Source organism: Hemicordylus capensis, chromosome 1, assembly GCF_027244095.1.
Source record: "Hemicordylus capensis ecotype Gifberg chromosome 1, rHemCap1.1.pri, whole genome shotgun sequence".
In the NCBI taxonomy this organism is placed as follows: domain Eukaryota; kingdom Metazoa; phylum Chordata; class Lepidosauria; order Squamata; family Cordylidae; genus Hemicordylus; species Hemicordylus capensis.
In genome coordinates, this window is record NC_069657.1 from 344,788,006 (window position 1) to 344,812,216 (window position 24,211).

The 24,211-nt window shown below is 43.4% G+C and overlaps 1 protein-coding gene across 1 annotated transcript; it reads left to right on the forward strand.

The window, feature by feature from the left end:
- The first annotated feature begins 526 nt into the window (after positions 1-526).
- Positions 527-22,538, forward strand: C1H6orf58 (chromosome 1 C6orf58 homolog). Its single transcript, XM_053282860.1, has 6 exons — positions 527-848; positions 4,134-4,220; positions 12,847-13,031; positions 15,011-15,141; positions 16,526-16,764; positions 22,169-22,538. The coding sequence occupies exons 1-6, from the start codon at positions 527-529 to the stop codon at positions 22,255-22,257; spliced, it is 1,053 nt and encodes a 350-aa protein (XP_053138835.1). The 3' UTR covers positions 22,258-22,538.
- Positions 22,539-24,211: the final 1,673 nt, after the last annotated feature.

A 24,211-nucleotide genomic window follows, 5' to 3' on the forward strand; every position in this document is an offset into this window, starting at 1 on the left:
AGCAAACAACTGTTATGTGACAAGTCTCTTCACATGAATGGTGTAATGCCAGATGAGTACTGAATGGAAAAATGCAGCAGCATTCACCAGGTGCCCTTTTCATGCCCCCCCCCCCCACCAAAAGCTGTTGCAATCTGGGAGTATATTCTTTAATAGACTCTAATGTGTAATTTAACAGATATCCTTTCATGTGATATTCATTCATGGATATTCATGTAAATGGATATTGTTTGTATTTTTCAGCCCATTGCAAATTGTTTGCACTTATCAGTTGACTAATCATGCCTAAACTGGCTCTCAACTTTATCTGAAGGCCATCAATTTGCTGCACAGTACTGGACAAAGACATTTCTTTGGTAGCAGAATGATGAAAACTCCTCTGTTTTGGAGTAGCCATGTCAGCCTAGTGGAGGAAAGAGAGACTTGATTTACATAGGAGGAGCTGTCATATTCTAATTGGCCCTTACCAATAAAAGGCACTGTCCATGCTCTATGAGCCACAACCACAGGGTGCTCCTATGCAACAATGGGTTATCTCTTCCAAAGTCTTTGCCATCTCATTCCCTTCCTCCTTGTCACTACCACCCTCAATCCACCACCTCCAGAAAAACCTGGTGACTACCAGGACACTTTCCCTCCATTGTGGCATTCTGCACCAGGGAACTTGGAGGATTACCCAATAAAGGACAACAAAATTATCATCAATGCCTGGAACTACAGGGAGAGACTGGGAGCATATAAGATTTTGCTTGACTCTTCAGCTGAATATTTCGCTACACTTGCACCAAACAATGCTGGCAACATCCTGTGGGGGCTACCCTTACAGCATGGTTGGCAATACAGTACAGGTATGCTCTTTCCATATTACACTCTGATATACTAGGAAAGCAATTATTGTTTATTATAGTGGCAGAAGGAATGCTTTGAAATGTCAGGTTTAAAAATATACCATATTTACCCAAATAGAAGGCAACTCTAAATTTAAAATGACCCCCTTAAAATAAAGGTTAAATACATTGTTATATCTGTATTTACCCAAAAGGAATCTAAAACCACTCTGAATCTAAAACAACCCCCCACTTTGTAATATCAAATAACCTGGGGGAAATCTAGTCTTAGATTCAGGTAATTACAGTATGCCAGTTTATTACAAGACAAAATAATATTTCCAACTTGTGTTTGCCACATTTTGTAACAAAAATATGGAGGGAGTGAAACATGATTAAAGAAGTATAGACAAATGAGAGGCGATACTTAACTTATCCAATGTCTGCTTACGTCTCTTTGGAAAGACCCCATAATGCTGAAACTGTTTTTCTTTTCTCCCTATAAGTTTCCGAGACTGGAAACAAGTGTGACTACGGGCTAATGGTGTGAGAAATGGTATGGTATGTAGGCAAGACTCAGAAGGCATATGATGCAATTTGGTGCCAGAGTTTTGTTAAACCATATGAAGGTTTAAGCACACATCAACCACAACCACCACCAATTTCCTAACCCTGCCTCTGTATCTCCCACATTCTTGTTACCTTGTTCAAATGGGGATTCATGGGAAGGCAAATAGTCCTGATCTGAATCTGTAGTTGTATGAGAAAAAACTTCAAAGCAGTACCAAAATTATATTGTGAATTATGAGTGGTACATGTGTAGAAGGGGATGACAGCCTCCAAGTAGGGATGTGCACAAAACTGGTTTGCCCGGTTCAGTTCGAATTCGAACCAGGTTCGAACCAAGAGGGTGTGGTTCGGTTTTGGTTTTGCTCGAACCTCCCCCTGGTTTGGTTCAAATTTGAACTGTTTTGAACTGGTTCAGACATCCAAAAATTGGAAGGATGGTAGCTGACACCCAGGGGTACCTGTCATCCCAATCCCAAAGCAATCGGACACTCATACGATTTTTTATGAATTTTTGAAAATTATTTTTATTTTTTCTCATAGGGTATAATGGGACTCGAACCAGCCCATTATTCCTTATTGTGGAGCACCCATGGGTGCCAACAACCATGCAAACCCCGAAGCGATTGGACACCCCTATGATTTTTTAAGAATATTTGAAATATTTTTAATTATTTTTCTCATAGGGTATAATGGGATCAGAACCAGCCCATATCCCCTATTATGGAGCACCTAGGGGCACAAAAGTGGGGTGGGTGGTAGACAACCAGGGGTGCCTACTATCCACAAAGTTCCAAGGCAATCGGACACTCCTCTGATTATTGGTGAATTTTAAAATTATTTTGGAATTCCTCATAGAGAATAATGAGGATTGCAGCAAATGTATAGCTTCACGTCGGGGAGAAAGGGGTGTCCTAGAGTGGAGTGTGGTGGGTGGTAGTTTGATTTTTGAAGTTTATGTGACTGTAAGAAGCATGGAGGTGTCAGCAAATGTTTAGCTTCACGTCGGGGGGAAAGGGGTGTCCAAGAGCAGAGTGTGGTGGGTGGTAGTGCCCAAGGGGGGCCAGGTAGCTATCAGAATTATATCAGGAATTGGGAAAAGGGCTGGTTTTTAAGTGATTTTTGAAGTGTATGTGTCTTTAAGGTTAGCAGATGAGAGTGGATTCATGGTTTGTCATTGAAAATCTTATATGCTACCAAAGAATCTACACTCAGAACACTTCAGAAACAACAAAACCCAGTACCCCATGGGTTAGCAACCCATGGAGCTGGTTGGCACCCTTGCTCTGCACCCCCCAAGTGCAGTAATGGGGCTGCTGAAACCTCCATTCTTCCCTATGGAGAAAAACCTTAAAGCCACTTGTGGGGTGCTGGGCTGGCCCAGAGTGAGTGGTGGTCTAGTGCAAAGAGGGTGCCAACCACCCCCATGAGCTTAGAAGTCTGAAGGCTACATTCGGACATAATGGTGCCCCAGAAAACCAGCAGCAAAACTCACTACAAACTAAAGGTTCAAACTGGAGTTTGGTGAGGCAAAACACAGGTCACTTTTGCTACAACACCTCAGTTGCATACATTCAGACATAACTGAGTTCCAACCTCTGTTCTGTTTAACTGCAGTCTCGCATTATGTGTGAATGCAGCCACTATGTCTCTCTGATGGTTTACTCAGCTAGAGCTGTTCTCAATCCAGCACATGCAGCAACATGAGCTTAGAAGTCTGAAGGCTCCAGTTATGCCATTGTGTGGCATCTTGTACTTGATATTTAAAAGATTACCCTGTTATACAAAGGAACAAAATTGCTATCCATTGCTGGAATTACAGAGAAAAAAATGGGAATCTATAAGACATTGCTAAATTAATTATTCTGCTGGAGCAGCTGTTTGTTAGGTGCCCTAAGTGAGGGGTTGTTAGCTTTGGAACTACAATGTTTGTTCACTCATTTCCTCAGAGCACTTGTACCACCTGAATAAATGATGTAATCTGTCTTTCCATAGCATAACACTCAGTCATGGTCAGTCTCCAAGTCTGTACTTGTAATCTCTCAGATATATATAATTGCTTTGAGTGATATCTATGCTCAGAATCAAGAGTATGATATGTGACTACATTAAGCACATAACACTGGAGATGAACTTGGGAAATAGTTTGGCACACCAGCTCTAAGGAGTTCGAAAGTCTAAGCAGGCTTGCAGATGTTTGCTTGCTAACACAAAATTGAAAAGCAGCACCAGAATGAAATATTGGGGAGGGGGCAGAAGGGGATACATGCATTTCAAAGCAAATGAGATTTGCCCAACACATTAGATTTCTGAAAGAGAAATAACTATATATTTCACATGGACATTCCCACTCTACACGTATTTTTCAGGTAAGTCCTATTGATTTTGATGAAGCTGGCTTTCGAGTAAGCATGCTCAGGATTGCAGCCTTATTCTAATTTCCAATGTATGATTCAGCAATGGGCCAACAATAACAGTTGAAAGGAAAGCTACCTTGGGAGGGTTCTTCTGGTGCTATGAACCTTCTTCTGGTGCTATGAACAAGCCACTTATTCTGTACTTGCTACAGGCAACATTACTGCAAAAATAACTGTTTTGAAACACCTGTGTTTCTCCTCAACTCATCTGTCACTTCATAGGCAAATAGTAGTTATGCTTCTCTTAGCAAAATCCTGTCTTAAGTGTAAAAAGCCTTCCCAATTTAAATACAGAAATACATGCAATACTCTATTCTTGCAGGCAGACTAGCAGATCCACTGAACATCACAACCTGTGGCCATGAAAACGGAGACAGACTGTGCATATCTACACACAGTTGGTGGGCTAGTAAGTATATGTCCTTGTTCCAGAAATATGATATAATTTACAAAGCAAGTGAAAATGTTTTATCTGTTAAGATTTCCAGGATACTATTTTATAGCTGCTTCTCTCACAAACACAAAGTAATCTTATATAGATTGAACTAAGAGTTTATTCAGAAACAACATACCCTTGCCTGTGACATCTGAGTCAGAGGATGAACCAGAAGCACTCCGATCCCCACCAGCAGCCACCCTGCTACACCGCAGCCAGCGCTTAAGAAATAGGATGCAGCCCATTAAGACATTGCAGGTTTGGGCGGGGCTGCAATATTGGCTCTGCCTTTAAGACTTCCGTTTCGCACCACTGCTTGCTGCAGCAGTTTTGTTGTGAATGTGTGCTACCTTGTTTCTGCTCCTCTGATTGGATTCCCTGGCTTCTGATCCCTTGCTTGTTTTTGGACCTTGACCCTGCCTGTCCTAATTGACTGATTTTTGGCTCCTGATCTCCTGCTTGATTGACTTTGCCTTGCGGACTGATTTCTGGCTTTTGACCCCTTGCCAGTTTGACTCTGACCTTCTGCTCCCATGGTGTGATTCCTGCCACACCTGACCTGCCCAGGTACAACACCTCTGCATGCTGGAAAATAGATCAGATTGGTTCTGATCTGATTTTATGATTATCATAATTGGGCATGGGGACAATTAAAAATATCATTATCATTAGAAATCTGAATTTAAAATTTTTGCATTAGATATTAGAAATACCATTAGAATTCTGATTTTAAAATTTCTTCTTATTTGCAATAACTGGTCTCTAAGCTTTCCTCTCTTTTTGCTCTTGTGCACCCCTACTATTTCAAAAGTAAGAAACAAGTCTGAGATCCTTTTGAAATAGCACATATGTGTAAGAGTGGCTTCTCAAGCCAAGCAACACAGCCACCTATGGGGAAAAGATTTTTAAAAATCAGAATTCAGAAATGGCTGGGCAGAGAACTCTGAAAATCGACTCCCAGGTAGTAGGGATGTGCCTGAACCACAGTCTGAAGCACGGTTCGAGCACAGTTTGGAAGTGGCACTGTGGAGCTATTAGAAGGAAGAGAGCCCTCCACCGCCCCTTGCAGTTCCTCCTGGGGTGGCGTTTTGCCCAAATACCCCCGTGTGGCATCAGCACATACATGGAGTCCACACATGTGCAGGCACCATTTGTATAGTCAGCAACATGGTGCTGCATGGGGGTACTTGGTGCCAAGCGCTGCCCAAGAATGAAGCTGCATGGGGCAGTGGAGAGCACATGCTCTCCTCTTTTTTTAAAGTTCCTCCACACCATTTCCAAACTGTGCTCAGACCTTGCTCCGAACCGCTCCGACGCACGCTTTGGACACATCCCTAACAGGTCATGGAGGATGGCAGGACTCTGTACATTTAATTTCAAGTAAATCAGTTAATGACTTGATTTTATTTATTTATTTATAAATAAATAATTTTAAATTATTTTTTAAAGGCCAATATGACACTAACATTGTGACAAAAAACTAACATCGAATCTGAATATCACCGTGATTTTCTATGAGAAGTTATTTTTTGCCACAATTCTCTTAGTCTGATTTCAACTTAATTTTTTCCTTTCTTTCTATATAAAATTTCTAATTTTTCAAATTAAGGAGTCGATAGAGGAAAGATACAGCAAAAGTGTTCAAAAATATCGAGCAATACAAATTGGGAAGAGAAAAAACAACAACAGAAAAACAGCAACCTTTTCCCTCACTTTTCACCACGCATAATTAGGTAACTGAATAAAGAAGCAACTTTACGTTTCATAATTACAGATAAAAATGAGAAAGAACCATTTCTATTAAAAATGCCAAGTTAACAAGAGAAAAAGAAAGGAAAAAAAGAAATCCTGAATATTTGTAATAAAAAAGCTTTCAAAAATAATATAATATAAGTATACGTATATTCAAACAATAGTCTTCTAAGAAAAATGAAGAATATCAAACACTGGATAGCTACACACCCTTTTCCGCACTGTTTACCTTATGTACAAAAAGGATCATAGATCAAAACCGACATTGGGAACAAGTGAAGACCTTGTTGAATGTTGTAATTTATAAAAGGCTCCCAAACAGACATAAATGACTCAGAAGACAGACCCTTCTTGGAAGCTGAGACTTTCAGAATTGATGCATAATCCCATAATTTCAAAAACCAATCCTTTAAAGGGGGAATCTCAGGTACATGCCAATTTGTGGCAAATATAATCTTAGCTGAGGTAATCATATATAGAGATAGCTCATTAAGTTTAGAGGAAATATAAAGTTTTGTCATATTTAGAAGAAATATTTCTGGAAGAAAAGGAAATTTAACCTCTAAGATTTGTTCGATTTTCTTATGAATTTGCTTCCAGAACAATTGAGCTTTGTCACAGCTCCACCACAATGATCCAGGATGTTGGTTACATTTCCAACAATTCTTCGAAAAAGAGTCATCTATTTTGTTAATTGTCAAGGGAGTTATGTACCATCTAAAAAACATCTTATACCAGTTTTCTCTTAAATTATTGCTCAGGGTAAATTTGATGTTCTTCTTCCACTGATATTCCCAATCAGAAATATCAATCGACCTGTTAAAATTCTGCATCCATTTTATCATGCATTCTTTAATCTGCTCGGTCTCTGTATTGTATCTCAATAACTATTTGTATATTCTGCCTAACAAATTTCGAGTAATGAAATCTTCATAATCAGTTAGTTCTCTGAGCTTTCCACCCTGTATCTGCAACTCCTTCCGTACTATAGAACTGATATGTCATGTTGAAACCAAGATGAATAATGAGGTGGTTGTTCTAAAGATTTACTTTGGACTAAGCTTTGGGTTAAACTATGCAAAGTATATAAATTCTCTCTCCAAAATTTATACTTGTATGAGGATTCCTCTTCATAGAAATAAACATTCAAGATTGAAGTCAAATGTGATAGCCTCGGTCTTATTATTTTTTTATATTTGTCCCAGACGTATAAAAGACTTTGCCTAATGGCATGATGTTGTATCTCCAGATCTTTTCTTGAGCCTGAAATCCACAAGTAATTATGCAATCCTCTAGAAAGACCAGAACTCTCCATTCCAGTGAGACCACAACAGGGAGATATAATCCAATCTGAAATACAAGTCAAACAGCTGGCATGATAGTAGAGTTTCAAATTGGGAATGCCTAGTTCACCTCTTTCCTTTACATCTTGCATAACCTTAAATCGTATTATGGGTTTTTTTAATAATTCCAGATAAATGAATTGGGCTGACTCTGCCATTTATTCAATATCTTATCTTCAATCTTTATAGGAATCATTCGAAAAAGAAAATTCATCCTAGGCAGTATATTCATTTTTATCACAGAGATCCTCCCAAGCCAAGAAAGGGTCAGCTTTTTCCATCTATCCAGATCAGCCACAATAGATTTCCAAATTTGCCAATAGTTATTTTTAAGCAGATCTTTGTTATTCTTAGTAAGATTTATCCCCAGATATTTTACTGGCTTCTTCTTTATTTGTACTCCTAAAACATTAGAGAAATATTCCATTTCCTCCTCCGTAAGGTTCCAGGTCAGAATCTGTGTTTTTCCCCTATTAATCTTGTAACCAGAGACCAAACTGTACTGATGTATCTGTGTCAACAGTGCATCAAGAGAGTCTTCCATCTGTGTTACAGTAAGGAGTACATCATCAGTAAGGAGTACATCATCAACTTAATTCCCCCCCCTATTTTTCGTATAGATGGCTGTGTTTTTTAGTTTGAGGAGCTGCTCTTAGGCAACTAGGGATGTGTAGAATGTTCCGAGCTTGGAATGCTCCAACTAAAAACATGCCATTTTGAGCATCGTCATTTCAAATGAAGGGTCTGTTTCGAGCTTGGAATGGAATGACCCTGTTCTGTGTCAGAACATTTTGAGTGTTTGAAGCGTTCCTAGGATGGACAGCAAGCCTGGTAATCATTACCTGGTTACTACTTGCACCTGCCAGCCCCCATAAGCAGTGTTGGCCCGCTCAGCGTCTTGCACTGAGGCTGCCCCATTTACAGTGCTCTTCTGGCCTCAGCACATGCACAGCAGCCATTTGCTGGCAAACAGATGCTGGGCAAGGGCTTGCAGATGTGAGCAGTACCAAGATAATGATTTTTAAATGTACCTCCCACCGCCTCTTGCTGCACCCCACCCCCTGCTCGCAACACTCAAAACTTGGGCTTGTTCTGTTGGAACAAACAGTCAAGCTGGTTGTTCCAATGGAACACAAATTCCATTCTGTGCACATACCTATAGGCAACTGTGTTACTTCAAAAGGGTTTCTGATAGGTGTGTGCGCAAAGCCAGTTTGCCTGTCTAGGTTTGGGTCCAAACTGGATTCAAAGAGAACCAGGTATGTTCGGTTTTGTGCCACTAAAGAATGCCCCCTGGCTTGGCTCAAATTTGAACTGGTTCAGGGGTTTTAATGTTATATATTTTTTAATTTAGAATGACTCACCAGTGGTCCAGTGGCCTCAGGGGGTGTTGGCTCAGCCACAGGGGGGGTCTCTGCAGTCTCCCCCCACTGGCCTCCACCCAGTCATCTAGGAACTGTTTTGGTCCATTTGGGGGGCATTTCAACCCTTTCCCTGGTGTTGGTGGCCATTTTGGAGGCCGCCGTGCATTCACCCTGGCCATTTGCGTGGCCAGGTCATAACCCAAGCCATGCAAATGGCAAGAGCGCATGCACAGAAGCCTCCAAAGTGGCCCCTGCCACCTGGGAAAGGGCCTGAATGCCCCCAAAATTGATAAAAATGGCCCTTAAAGAACCATAGGTAGGTTTGTGGGGGCAGGGGGAGACTTCAGAGACACACACCCCCAGGCAGCCATGCCAGCACCCCCTGAGGCTGCCAGACCCACTGGTGAATCATTCTTTTTTTAAAAAAAACCCTAACAACCACCACCACCACCAACCAGTTCACCATTGCACTGGTCCTCAAGCCGGACCAGTTTGATGGCGAGCTGGCTTGACCTCAAGCCAGTTCTCTAGTTTCTTTCTTGTTTTTGTTTTCTTCCTTTTGCAATAGCAAGAGTGTGCAAGGGCACCTTGTCAAACCAAAAGAAAAAGAAAAAAGCCCAGAGATAATGCAAGGGGGGGAGGAGGAAAGAATTGCTAGAACTGCAGAAAGGAGCTGCAGACACCTTTCTGTATTTCTGCCACCACTTTCTATTCCAATTTTCTGATATTTGTACTGATATTCTGAGAGCCATTCCAATCTGATATAGGCTTCCCTATATTGGACCGGAATTATTTCTGACTAGTATTTTTAAGCCCGTTAAAATAACGGGCGCTAGTACCTTTTTTTGTTGTTTTTGTTTCCTTTATTCCTTCTCCCTCTCTCTTTCGCCCTTCTTTCCTTTTTTCTTTTTATCTCTCTCTCTTTCACTCCTTCCTTTTCTCTCTCTCTTCCTCTGTTTCCTTCCCTTCCTTTCTTCTCTCTCTCTCTCCCTCTCCCTCTCTCTCCTTTTCTTCCTTTCTTCCACCTCTTCTCACTCCCATCTTTCTGGATTCTTTCTTTTTTCTTCTTTTCTTTCTTTAACGGGCTTGTTCTTTGGGGCTGGCTGCTCCTCCCTCCCTCTCTCTCTCTCTTTTGTCCTTCTCCCTCACTCCTTTCTCCTTTTTCTTTCTTCTTCCTTCCTTCCTTCTCTCTTTTCTGGTTTCCCTCCCTCCCTCCTTGTTTCTTTTGTCCTTTTCCTTTCTTTCTCTTTCTTTTCTCTCTTAGTCTATGATGAGCTAGTTCTTGTATCCAGTACGCCCTGCTGAAGTCCAGAAAACTCCAGTTCTTATAAAGTGCATGCTTCTACTCTGTTCAAGAGGACTTCACTGTGATGACTGTTTAGCCTAAGACAGTGGCACTGCTGCAATATATGAACCCGTGAACTGCCTAGAATCAGACCAAAGGGTGGGTGATTTCTCTGGATTTGTCCTGAAATCGGGCAAACTAAGCAAACCTCCCACATTGGTGGCCATGGCTCCACAGAAAGTGCCTGGCCAGCCCTCACTTCGCCGTGACTGCCTGAGTAGGTATAGCTGAGGCTCAGCCCGTCCTGCCCTCAGCCTGACTGACAGGCTCAGCAATGAGAGTGATGCCGGCGCTGAGCATCTGCCATGATCTCTCTCGCTGCCCAGACTGTCAATCAGGCTGAAGCGGGGCTGGGCTGAGCCCGAGCATTTCATCAGCCAGTCAAGAGGAGGGAAGGCGGGAGAAGCTGCTGCCGGTCAGTTCTCACCCTTCCCCTCCCTGAGGATTAGTCTCTCTTTAGTGTTTCATTTAACTTTTCTTGTTTGGTTTTCGGGCTGCTGCCGCCATTATGTGCTGGTTCTCACTTCTGCTCCTCCTTCTGCCTTCCCTGGTCCCCGCTTCTGCTCCTGCGGCTGTTTCTCCGTCAGCTGGCCACCTCCGATCCTGAACAAAGAGCGTGGTGTGCTAGTGAGTCAGGGAGTGGGAGCGGGAAAAGCGAGCACGGCACGGCGTCTCAGCTTCAGGGGCACGGCGCGTCCGCCCGGCTACACTGGCCAGAAGAACTGGGGCATGGCGGGCCGAGGAACGGTCGGGGGGGGGGGAAGGCTGCAGCAAATAAAGGGTAAACCTCGCCCCTTCACTTCAGGCTCCTTTTGTCTGTTGTGTGGCTGGGTTCAATGGATATATTTACTCCCAGGCAGGTGTGGGTCTCCCGGTCCGTTCTCCTGGCACGCCCGGTCCTGCCCCCGCCGCTTCTCTGGCTTCCGGGGTTTTCCCCTCTCTGCCGCTGCCGCCTCTGCTCCTCCTTCTGCCCTCCCCGGTCCCCGCTTCTGCTCCTGCGGCCGTTTCTTCTTCCTCAACATGGCCGCCCGTTTCTGGGCGGCTGTGTCTTTTTGGGCCGATCTGGGCGCTCGGCGCATGCCCAGAATGGCCCAAAAAGACACGGGCAGCACGGCTGCACGCTTAAGGCTTTTATGGTATAGGATACGACTGATATTGCCAGTATTAGACCTGATATTGCTATTGGATATATCTGACTGCACAGGCTGGTACCTAGCCTACTTATTAATTGGGTAATGCTTTTAATGTATCTCTGTGCTATCTCCTTCATTCTGAGGCTGTATGCTCAGTCTAAGTGAAATACTAAGTGAAATACTTAGTACTAGCTGGGCCGGGCGCAGAGCATCTGCATCTCTGGCCAGCCTACCCACCCGCTGCCACCTTCTTCTCCCCCCACCCACTCAACCCTGCAGCTTTTTGGCTGGCCAGCCCTCTTCTTCTCTCCCCTGCCCGCTTCTCCGCCCCCACCCCACTGCTTTTAGGCTGGCAGGCCAGCTGGCCTGCTTCTTCTCCCCCCCGCCGCCCACTCTCCATGCCCCCCCTTTTAGGCTGGTGGGCTGGTCGGCCCACTTCTTCTTCCCCCCATCTGCTTCTCCATTCCCATCACTTTTAGGCTGGCGGGCTGGCCAGTCAGCCCACTTCTTCTTCCCCTCTGCCCGCTTTCCAGCTGGCCGACCGCTGATTCTCTCCCACTCCCCCGCTCCACTGATTTATGGCCGGCTGGCCACCTGCCATTTTTTTCACTGTCCACTGCCTCAGCTGCCATTTCTTCCCTCTCACCTGCATCCATGGCTGTCCGGCAGCTCTCCGAACCCTCACGAGAGCTGCCACACATGGGATTACCCATGGGTATGCCTTAGAGAATTAAATATATAGATTGAATAATTTAAGACCTGTGTTCATATATTTGAGAGTAAGGTCAATTAACACATTAAATTGGTATATGAGGAGAAGCAGATTCCAGTTAAACAGTTTCATTGTTCAGAACTTCTGGTTATTATTTTATTATTATTTCTTGTTTACACAGTCAGACAGGTGTTATTGACTGGTTTGTTTTATCCAGACATCGAGTCCTTCCCAAGTACCTGGGATGCAAGAATTTTATTGTCAATGGTTATAGATATCGTCGCAGAATATAGGCTGTTCCCAGTAAAGCTGCTTTTTGTAATTGGCTGATGGTGATTTCTGTGGCCCCTATGGTGTTGAGGTGCTCTTCAAGGTCTTTTGGAACTGCACCCAGGGCGCCAATGACCACTGGGATTATTTTGGTCTTCTTCTGCCACAGCCTTTCAATTTCAATTTGTAGATCTTTGTATTTGGTGATTTTTTCTGTTTCTTTTTCTTCTATTCTGCTATCCCCTGGTATTGCTATGTCAATTATTTTGACTTGTTTTTCTTTCTTCTTGACTACAGTGATATCTGGTGTATTGTGTGGCAGATGTTTGTCTGTTTGTAGTCGAAAGTCCCATAATATTTTTACATCTTCATTTTCTTCAACTTTTTCAGTTTTATGGTCCCACCAATTCTTGGCTACGGGTAGCTTTTAATTTTTGCAGATGTTCCAGTGTATCATCCCTGCTACCTTGTCATGCCTTTGTTTGTAGTCAGTCTGTGCAATCTTCTTACAACAGCTGATCTTTATTATTATTATTATTATTATTATTATTATTATTATTATTATTATTATTTAAATTTATACCCCACCCAAACTTACATCTCTGGGCGGCTATGTGAATGTTTTTCCACACACCCAGCCACATTAACTACACCAGTTTTACTACTGTTCACTACTTCAGGCATGAATTACTACCTAGCAATTATTCCCTTTCTGGGCGCACTTGAAACTGGCTTATATGGAGAGTTGCCATATGAAGTAGAAGTGTTACCACCAGAGGAACAAAGTGCTGATTTCTGTCACAGTGTGGTTGAATGCAATACCCAGGCACCAGCAGTTATGGCTTCTTGGAGGGACTTTTTCAAGGTACCGTTGTTGTTCTTCTACTAGATGAATATCAGACTAATTTCCCCTTTAATCAGAGAAGAGTACTTTCTCATCTGAGGAACACATTCAAGTAAAACTATCAGTTTTTCATCTACTAAAAAAAATTGGTTTGTATTTCCTCCCTTCATTAATGCACCCCGTTCACCTTCTCTGTTAGAAGCCATTTTTAAAAAAATGATTAAAGAAAGTAAAAGTTTTGTTGGATGAAACACTATTTAAATCCTTTCCAATCTGATTTACAACTGATTTCAATACTGAAACTGCCTTGGTTGCCTATGAATGACCTTGGCCATGGAGTTGACAGTAGATGAGCGACCCTTGAACCTTTCAGCAACTTTCATACCACCACCAACTCTAGTATCCTTCTGGATTTGGATAGGATTAGAGGGTCCTTTATAGAAGTGGCTGGTCTCTCCTGTGGCATGAGTCCCAAAAGACTGTGCTGGATCTCAGCAGCCTAGCCAGCCATACCCTAAATACAAACAGAGCAACTTTCAGCCACTTAGATGTCATAAACTAGTCTCCTCCATCTGAATGGAGGAGACTCTATCTCCATCTCCATCTCTCTCCATCAGTCCTTCACCAAGCAGCAATCCTTGACCACTCAGCAGAACTTCTAAACTTCTTCTAAAAATGTATTTTGCCTGAACCACTTCAGGAAACCCCTCTCTTCCCAGCTGTTGCTATCTAGAAACTGTTGGATTCCAAGTTCCAGACAACCCTGAACACAGGTTACCACAAGAGAGCTGGTCTTGTGGTAGCAAGCATGACTTGTCCCCTTAGCTAAGCAGGGTCCACTCTGTTTGCATACAAAAGGGAGACTAGACATGTGAGCCCTGTAAGATATTCCCCTTAGGGGATAGAGCCTCTCTGTGAAGAGCATCTAGGTTCCAAGTTCCTTCCCGGGCATCTCCAAGATAGGGCTGAAAGAGATTCCTGCCTGCAACCTTGGAGAAGCCACTGCTAGTCTGCGTAGAAAATACTGAGCTAGATGGACCTATGGTCTGACTCAGTATATGACAGCCCCCTATGTCCCTATGTCCCCACCTTTGCAGCCCTTGAACTTTAAAATGCAACAACCCTAATACAAAAATTGATAAAGAGCCCCTAGGGTTGCTGTTGCGATTCCAGACCAGCTACTCTGCCCCTTTTGAGTGTCTGATATATGTTGCATCCAACCCTTTCCCCTCTTGAAGCTCAAGTGTTGCCAGAAGATAAGCCTCACCCCTGAATGGAATCATTAAGAAATCATTGTGCAAAATCACAGGACTAAGGCAAACCTAAGAATAGGCTTGCCTGCAGACAGTTCTGCAGAAACCCCTGGTTCCCTGAGCAGAATCACTGAGGCTGGGAGGGTGGCCTGACTGCCCTGGAACCCCCACCCTCCGTGCTCTCCTGACTGGCTAAGAGGCACAGAGATGGTGAGCACTAGCCCTGCTTGTAACCTGGTGCCTGCCTAGCAGCCAGGTGCTTTGAAATCCTAGACTGAGAGGCCATCCCCAGCAGCCTCCCATCCTTCTTGTGTCCCCTGTCTTGTGATACACAGGTGGTCACCTTTGTGGCATGGACCCCTGGAGCTCCTCATTAAGGACCATCCCCTTGGTATCTCTCTCCAGTCTGCAGACCCTAGAAAAGGGTCAGATATACTGTACTGAACATTCAGAACAAGGCTGTTGTGTATAATATATATCCCCCTGCTAACTGAACAAAGAGGCACCTTTTCAAAGAGGTGATTCTCTTTATTTAGCAGGGGGAGCAACTGGCCCTATCCAACCCCAGCACAGCATCCCTCCAGTGGCTGTTGCTGGTGTCTGCTTTATGTTTCTTTTTAGAATGTGAGCCCTTTAGGGACAGGAAGCCATTTTTATTTTTATTTCTCTATGTAAACCACTTTGGGGACTGTTGTTGAAAAGCGGTATATAAATATTCATAGTAGTAGTAATCATATCACCTTTTAGTATCTCTTATCTACTACCATGGAGCCTGAAAGATCTGCAGCACAGCCCTTCTCAAAAGATGAAGCACTGAAGCACATGTGGCACGCTCATGTCCTCACCCTTGCTTATGCCCTTCCAAAGTTTCAAAACCGGTAAGATAAAATTACTCTAGACCCCACACTTCAGTGGCCCAGTTCAGGGCTGGCCCACTGATGAGGTTGGGTAAGGCAGGCATATCAAGCAGGAGACTAGCTCAGGCAGCGAATTGGCCAACATTGCCCACCGGATGCCTCTGTCCATCTCTCCTGGCTCATCCCCAAACCTCACATGGTGCCAGCACACACCCCAGATGCTGCCCATTGCTTCCAACCTCATCCTCACCTTCATCCCTCCCTCCTGCTCACTTCTCACGCTATGGTCCTGCCTTTTCAAAGGGCAGAGAGTGAGAAAATAGAGCTGCCCAGAGTATCTTTAAGTCATTTGCTGCCACCCTCTGCCTTTTGAAAAGGCAGTGGGGCAGTCCAGTGCAGGAGTAGTGATGGTGGGTAATGCCACTGCAAGCACCATCACCAGTGAGGGAGGCAAACAGGAAAAGAAGGAATCAGCATGGAAAATGCTGGTGGATCTTGTGGGGACATCAAGGGGGTGAAAGGGACAGACATTGGAGGTGAGAAAGATAGGTGCACAGGGCTAAGAGTTACTTGCTCCTGATCCTGCCCCCGCCCCAGGGAACTGCCAGCCAAGCTCTGCCAACAAGGCATCCTCATTCTGCTTGTTGGACTCCCCTGCCAGTTTGGGAAAGCGGTTTCTGTTTCTCCCTGACTTAGCATCCCTTGCAAAACCACAGTGAGACTCTTCCAGTAGCTGCCGCCAGCACCTCTTGCAAAGGGAAAGCAAAGAGGAGGATAAAATGGTGGGCAGGAAAGATAGCGGAATGGCACGGAGGTTGGGTAAATGGGTGGGAATGAGTTGAGGAAAGATCAGTGTACAGTGCACTCCACACTCTGTGGAAGGAGGGGTGAGTGAGAGAATGGGACTGGGGCGAGGGTGGCTCATCAAGTCCCCTCTGGTGCTGGGGTGTGTGTGTTGAATCAGGCCTGCATAAATTTGCCTACTGTGCACACACAAACCACTCTCAACCATAGGATGGGGTCACAGCTCAATGGCAGAGCATCTGCTTTGCATGCAGAAGGTCCCAGGTTCAATCCCTGGCATCTCCAGATAGGGCTTGGAAAGACTCCTGCCTGAAACCTTGGAGAGCCACTGCTAAGTCAGTGTAGACAATACTGAGCTCGATGGACCAATGGCCTGACTCAGGATAAGGCAGCTTCCTATAGTCCTCATATAAATCATTCTTAAGTGTTGACCGGGAATGATGCAGTTGCCATGAGGGGCAATGAAAGGTCTCTCTGTGGAGCTGCTCTCTTTGTGCACCTGCCCTCACATTAGGCCAGAAACCACTTAGTGGGAGAGTGAACACTGAATCAGATTGAGTTGAAGGCTGCTCTCCCTCTCTTTCTTTCTTTCACATTTCAGGCTACCATACCTCAGTCGCCCTGAAAGCAGTTTTGGAAAAGACTGGAGCACTGCTGTGGACTTCCTTGCAGCCGCACATTTTTCTACGGACCAGAACACAATAAACCATTTCCAAACTGGATTATCACCAAGGATGCTCTTTGTAGGAGATAAAGCCCCATTCATTGAAGACTTCACGCCTACACAAAACAAAGTGTTGTTTCTGCTTGGTGCTCTTCGGAAGACAAATGAGCTGACAGGTATGAATATCAACCAGCCACATATCCTATATTTGCAGCATAATATTCATCCAGGGTACATACAGTTATAACATCAGGAATCTTTTATTTATTTATTTATCAATCAAATTTATATACTGCCCAAACTTTTGTCTCTGGGTGGTTAACATAAAACAATTAAAACACATATAAAATGTTAAAACAATTCAACAGTTTAAAATCAACTACAAAATTAAAACTGACAAATTTTAAAAAGCTGAGAAAGCTTGGGTGAAAAGATGGGTTTTCAGATGTTTTTAAAAAATTGCCAGAGATGGGGAGGATCGTATCTCAGCAGGGAGCACATTCCACAATCTCGGGGCAGCAACTGAGAAGGCCCGTCTCTGTGTATCCACCAGACGGGTTGGCGGTAACTGGAAACGGACCTCCTCAAATGACCTCAGTGGGCGGTGGGGCTCATAGTGGAGAAGACGCTCTCTTAAATATCACTGATTTCTAGTTTCCTTCACAATGTAAATGTCAGATATATATGCCAACAAATTGAATACTGTTTCTTTTGTAAGCCATTCCTATTTCTAGATATGTCAGACAAGCTGCCTCTGCTGGTTCAGACAATACTATCCCCACCCTTGAATTAGGAAGGGGATGCACCAAGAGCACGCCCATTCGGAGGTCCTCCACAGACATCCCAAAGGCATCCCAGCATATCCTTTTCTTGTGTGGGCCAGATGTTCATCCAAATGGTCTTTCTACACATGCTCCAAATACTAAAAAAGTAATTGGAGTCTGTGTAGAGCAGCCTTTCAAATTAACAGACACCCCCCCACACACACACACACCATGGATAAAGGAATATGCCAGGGAGGGCATCTGTACAACCATGGAAGAGCATCTGATGGGTGTGCTTGGGAAGGTATTGTCCAATCTGGCCCACTGTCAGTCTTTTTCTGTGTTTTAAAATGCCACAGTTGATAACTGAAAAGACCAAATGGGGTTCAGCCCAATCAACAAACACCTCCAAAAGAACTCACATAAAATACCATCCACCTAGAAAATGCTAACATCTTTTTCAGTACTATGAAAGAAACTGTGGATGATCTTCCTCCATATAAAACATAAAGATGATAAAACATATATACACCAGATTTAATACAATAATATAAATGGCTAAAAATGATAAGACTATTTTCATACAACTTAATCCAAAAGCCACAATAAGAACATAAGAACATAAGAACAGCCCTGCTGGATCAGGCCCAAGGCCCATCTAGTTCAGCATCCTGTTTTGCACAGTGGCCCACCAGATGCCACTGGAAGCCACAGGCAGGAGTTGAGGGCGTGCCCTCTCTCCTGCCATTACTCCCCTGCAACTGGTACTCAGAGGCACACCCTTGAGGCTGGAGGTGGCCCACAGCCCTCTGACTAGTAGCCATTGATAGACCTCTCCTCCATGAAGTCATCCAAACCCCTCTTAAAGCCATCCAGGTTGTTGGCCGTCACCACATCCTGTGGCAGAGAGTTCCACAAGTGGATCAAGCGTTGTGTGAAAAAGTACTTCCGTTTGTTGGTCCTAGACCTCCTGGCAATCAATTTCATGGAGTGACCCCTGGTTCTAGTGTTGTGTGAGAGGGAAAAGAATCTCTCTCTCTCCACTTTCTCCACGCCATGCATGATTTTATAGACCTCTATCATGTCTCCCCGCAGTCGTCTTTTTTCTAAACTAAAAAGCCCCAGGTGTTGTAGTCTTGCCTCGTAAGAAAGGTGCTCTTGGCCCCTGATCATCTTGGTTGCCCTCTTCTGTACCTTCTCCAGTTCAACAATGTCCTTTTTAAGATGTGGTGACCAGAATTGTACGCAGTACTCCAAGTGTGGTCGCACCATAGTTTTGTATAAGGGCATTATAATGTTAGCCGTTTTATTTTCAATCCCCTTCCTAATGATCCCTAGCATGGAATTTGCCTTTTTCACAGCTGCTGCACATTGAATAGACACTTTCAACGAGCTGTCAACCACAACCCCAAGATCCCTTTCCTGGTCCGTCACCGACAGCTCAGATCCCATCAGCATATACTTGAAGTTGGGGTTTTTCATCCCAATGTGCATCACTTTACGCTTGCTAACATTGAACCGCATTTGCCATTTTGTCGCCCACTCCCCCAGTTTGGAGAGATCCTTTTGGAGCTGCTCACAATCCATTTTGGATTTCACTACCCGGAAGAGTTTGGTATCATCTGCAAATTTGGCCACATCGCTGCTTACCCCTGCTTCTAGATCATTTATGAATAAATTAAAAAGCACCGGTCCCAGTACAGATCCCTGGGGGACCCCACTTCTTACTTCCCTCCATTGTGAAAACTCTCCATTTATACTTACCCTCTGTTTCCAGTCTTTCAACCAGTTAGCAATCCACACATGTACTTGTCCCTTTATCCCATGACAGCTAAGTTTCCTCAAGAGTCTTTGATGAGGAACTTTGTCAAAAGCTTTTTGGAAGTCCAGGTAGACTATGTCAACTGGATCACCTTGATCCACATACTTGTTGACACTCTCAAAGAACTCCAAAAGGTTGGTGAGGCAAGATTTACCTTTGCGGAAGCCATGCTGGCTCACTCCCAGCAGGGCCTGTTCTTCTAGGTGCTTTACAATTTTATCCTTGAGGATGCTTTCCATCAATTTGCCTGGAACGGACGTTAGGCTAACCGGCCTGTAATTTCCCGGGTCGCCCCTGGATCCCTTTTTGAAAATCGGTGTTACATTTGCTACTCTCCAGTCCTCTGGTACAGAGCCCGATTTCAGGGATAAGTTAAATATTTTCGCAAGGAGGTCGGCAATTTCACATTTGAGTTCTTTGAGGACTCTTGGATGGATGCCATCCGGCCCTGGTGATTTGTTAGCTTTCAGTTTTTCCAGACAGTTTAGAACATCATCCCTTGTCACTTCTATCAGACTCAGCTCTCTAGCCTCCATCCCTAAAAAGCCTGGTTCAGGAACAGGTATATGCTCAGTATCCTCTGCCGTGAAGACAGACGCAAAGAACTCATTCAGTTTCTCTGCAACCTCCATATCCTCCTTAATAATCCCTTTCACTCCCTGAATCAATGCATATATATTGGAATGAATCAATCTTGTTAAAACCAGTCCCAACTAATAGTGTCATTTGAATAGTGTCAGTCCCACTGCCTATTAAGATAACCTGGGGAGGTCTGGTTGTGGTTACCACCATCTTGGTTTTGGACTCAAAACCAGGCCTTTTCTAGGGTTGCCCCAGCACTTTGGAACAAGCTTCCTAATGAAATTAGAGCCTCCCCTTCACTGAATGTTTTTAAGAAGGACCTGAAGACATACCTGTTTAATCAGGCTTTTAGTTTATAGTTTAAAAGTTTTAGGTTTTAGAGTTTGTCTGTTTTAAACTGTTTAAATTGTGTTAATGTTTTAATTGTTGTGTTTTTAGAATGTGAACTGTCCAGGGACTTGCATATGGGGTGGTATAAAAATGTGTTACATAAATGAATATATTGAGGGCTCCCAAAAATGACCCTAATATGAATATATTGGGGGCTCCCAAAAATGACCCTTAAAACTCTGGACCTGTGAAGCAGTGGTCTAAAGGGTCTTCTCTGAAGTGCCATGAAGTCCAGATCTCACAAGTGAATAATCCAAGGGATTTTCCTGAATAACCAAAATCTCATAAATGGATAGTCCAAGGAACTTTTCAGAGTAGCCAAATACATTTCTACCCTCTTCAGGTCGTCTTCAGTGGCAATTGTTCAATAGCTCCTCATAGTCCAATGAAACTTAACAATTGCAAATAAATATAGAAATGCAGAAAAATACCTGCTTCTGGCTTTGATTTCTCTTCAGGCCATCCTGCATTTAAACTTCTACATCCAGTCCCACTGTCAGTTTGTGCTTTCTGCTACAGATAGGATAACAATTTGTGCTTTCCACTGCAGACAGCCATATATATGTTTATCAGTGCTGTCTCTAAGTTACTGAGGACTATGGGGCAAAACCCTGCACAGGGCCTCCCATAGTGTGTTGGGAGCTCACACACACCCTGATAGCACATTTTCCCCCCAAACCTACAAGCAACAGGCAGTGAAAACTCTCTCCAGGCTCCTCCTTGGACAGTGAAGGTGTGTGTGGAATCTTCAGTGGTGATGGCAGTTCCTCCCCCTATCGCAGAAGGCAGAGGACTGAGCCATTACTCCATCCTGCCTCCATTTGCTGAGAGCAAAGGAGGATGGGAACAAAAAGAGCTGCTGCCACTGCTGATGTGGTGGCAGCTCTTCCTTCTACTATCCTTCTCACCAGTAAATAGACTTCTTTTTAATTTAAGTTTTAGCAAATAAGCAAGTCAGTACCATGCCATCTTTTAAAATAATAATTTATTATTATTATATATTAAAAATTTAGAGTCTCCATTTCAAATATTTTAATTTAAAAAAATTGCATTATGAAATACAATATAATTTTTTTAATATAAAAACATTTTCAATGTAAGTAACATGTTAAAAGAAGCAGAAATGCGGCTCCATTAGTTCGATTTAGAATAATTAGTTTATTTGCATAATAGTTGTAACCCTGAGTTCTGGGGAGTTCCATCATAAATTAAGCCTGCCTGCCTGCCTTCATCTTACACTTCTCCCTCTTTCCTCTCTCCCTGTGAGTCCAAGATTTGGAACATGAAGAATCATAACTTGTAGCAAGCATCTACCTAGCTGATTCAAGCTCCAGACACACCCATACTCATTCAAGCACTCACACCACAGTGGACCCCTTCAGACATAATGTGGAACTGCATCCCCACTCTCCCGTCTGCTTTTGGATATTGGGGAGAGCTGCCTCTCTGCAGTCTGTGAGACTGCAGAGAGGTGGGAGGGCTGGCTGTGCAGGCTTACTTCCTGACAGAAGGACAACCAGCACAGCCGATTCAGCCAGAGTGAGGGAGGAGCTTTCTCCTTCAACTCCGGCTCCATGGGGCCGAAAGTGCAGGGCCAGCGTCCGGATATAACACCAGTGCCACAGAACCGGAGCTGGAGGCACCCAAACTCCACTCTGAACTGAAGGTTCAGAATAAAATTCAGGGAGGCAAACCACAGGTCCCTTCTTGCCTTCAACTCTGGTTTCCCAAATCCGGACACATGTCCAAGGAAACCGAAGGTGAAGGGACCTCTGGTTTCCTGATATGTCTGAATTCAAGCAGTGTGTTGTTTTAGTATACAGTATGCAGTATCATACAATCTTCCCCCTACTCATGTTAGAACTACATTTCATCTGAAACAATTTTTTCCATTCATTTCTATATGTTACTCAACATCCAAAATGGTCTTGATTACTCCCAATTTTATTGTTTTTCAGAGAGAATAATATTCTGCAGCAGAATCAGATTTCTGATTTATTGTGTGTAATGTTTCTTTTGCAGGAAATATTTTGTTGCTCTTGTGGAACAAAGCCATGTCTACTGAAGAAGGAAGAAAAATTGGCCGCCAACTTATTGAAAGTGTGTTCTGAGAGTACAAAGTCCCTGGACAAAACACAGTTCTGCACTAGCCTGGTTATTTTAACTGCTTCCCCAATCATGTATCAACTTTTGGTATAATGCACTTAATTCAATTTGGTTCAACATTGCTGGAAAAACCTATCTCTTCAATGTATTCCACTTCTTTAGGTTTATCTGTTTGGGATCAATATATGTCTATGTATCAGCCTGATTGATCCTGTTTCCCCCTCTTTATCACACACACACACACACACACACACACACACACACACACACACTTTTTGAAGTATAATAAAATAAGCATGTATAATCTGTTATAAGTAATAAACATGGATATTAAAAAAAGAGAAACAGAAGCCTTGTCTTCTCTGTACTGAAAAATATTATCTCTTCTTCCACAGGGCATGGGATTTATCAGTCAGGACTCCGACTTTTTTTAAGAACTTAAATGTAGCAACAACCATTGCTACAGAGAGAGCAGACAAACCAGTTTTAATTTCTCTTATTACCTACTTACAAACAAAACAAGTTAATCAGGTTTAAAAATCTGCTATCCTTGGATTGGTTCATTACCTTTTGCCATGCAAAGACTTTCATTAAAACACCACACTAAATCCTTAGTGGTTCACAGCTACTGCAACTCCAGCTGAAGTGATTCCATTGTTGAGATAAACAGGCAAATAAATGGCCTGTAGAACTAGGTGTTCACTCTAATGTTCAATCAATGGCAATCTCAATGGCAATTTCAACAAGTTCTCAAAATTGGCATTTCTGATGAAACAGAAGTTGGACCCTTCCAGTTCTCTAACTTGAGATGTCCACTGTGAGGCCTGACGTACTTATCCATGCCTTGTAGGACAGGGTGAGTTGTGATGATAGACATGTGGCTGCCACTGAAAACAGTAGCCCTGCACTTCCTCCCCTGTATGGAATTGTTTTGTTAAAACAAAGTACATATGTAATAACGCTGAATGTAGGGGCATAGCTGTAACTGAACAAGAGAGCAGACAAATGCCCTTGGGCCCCTGAAGGAGGAGGCCCCCAACCAGTTAAGCAAAACCTCTCCAAAGAAGAAGGCACCAATCCACTCCAACCTTGCTACAGCCATGACTAGCTTTCCTATAATCTGTTTGAGTTCATTGCCTGCTGCTTGTGAGGGCAAGGAATCTCTCACTGTGGAAACAATTTGTCATGTTACGTTGACTACACATTACTAGGAGGGGGTGGGGAGAACGGATGTAGGGTTACTGTTTTCAGCAGAAGCCACGTGCCTCCCATTATACCAAGTACTACCCTTAGTTTAGCAATTAAAATTGAATTGAATTAGGCCTGGTCTGAGTGGGAACATTTCTAGTTGTCATATCGGTCTGTACTGTCAGAAACCCAGGAGAACTGCTGCTTGTCCATGTAGGCAAAATTGAGCTAGACAGACTAATAGTCTGACTCAGTATAAGGCACTTATATTCCTATAGGCCACTACTGTGTCCTATGCTTTAGGCTCATTATCTGCCTTTTTATTTTTGAATTAAATGTAACTATGCATTTAAATAGGAGCATAGGAAGCTACCATATACTGAGTCAAATATTGATCTATGTAGCTCAGTATTGTCTACACAGACTGGCAGCAGCTTCTCCAAGGATACAGGCAAGAGTCTCTCTCAGCCCTATGTAGTAAAAGAATCAAGTATCTGCTTCACGTTTATTTATTACCTTCCTTTAAAAAAAACACACACACACACCACTCAGTCTAAAGGAAATTGCAAAACTGTTCTGGGGCTGTGGAGAGGTAAGTTTGTGACATGCAAGTGCCAGTCAAATTGAGATGCAAACAGCTGGATTCTGCAGAATTGCAAAACTGCTCCCCACCCGAGGTCAAGGAACACTGTTTGAACAGAACAGAGCAATGCGCTTCCATAGCGGCCCTGCTGCTCGGATCACGTCTGTATACTCCCTTACTCTCATAAA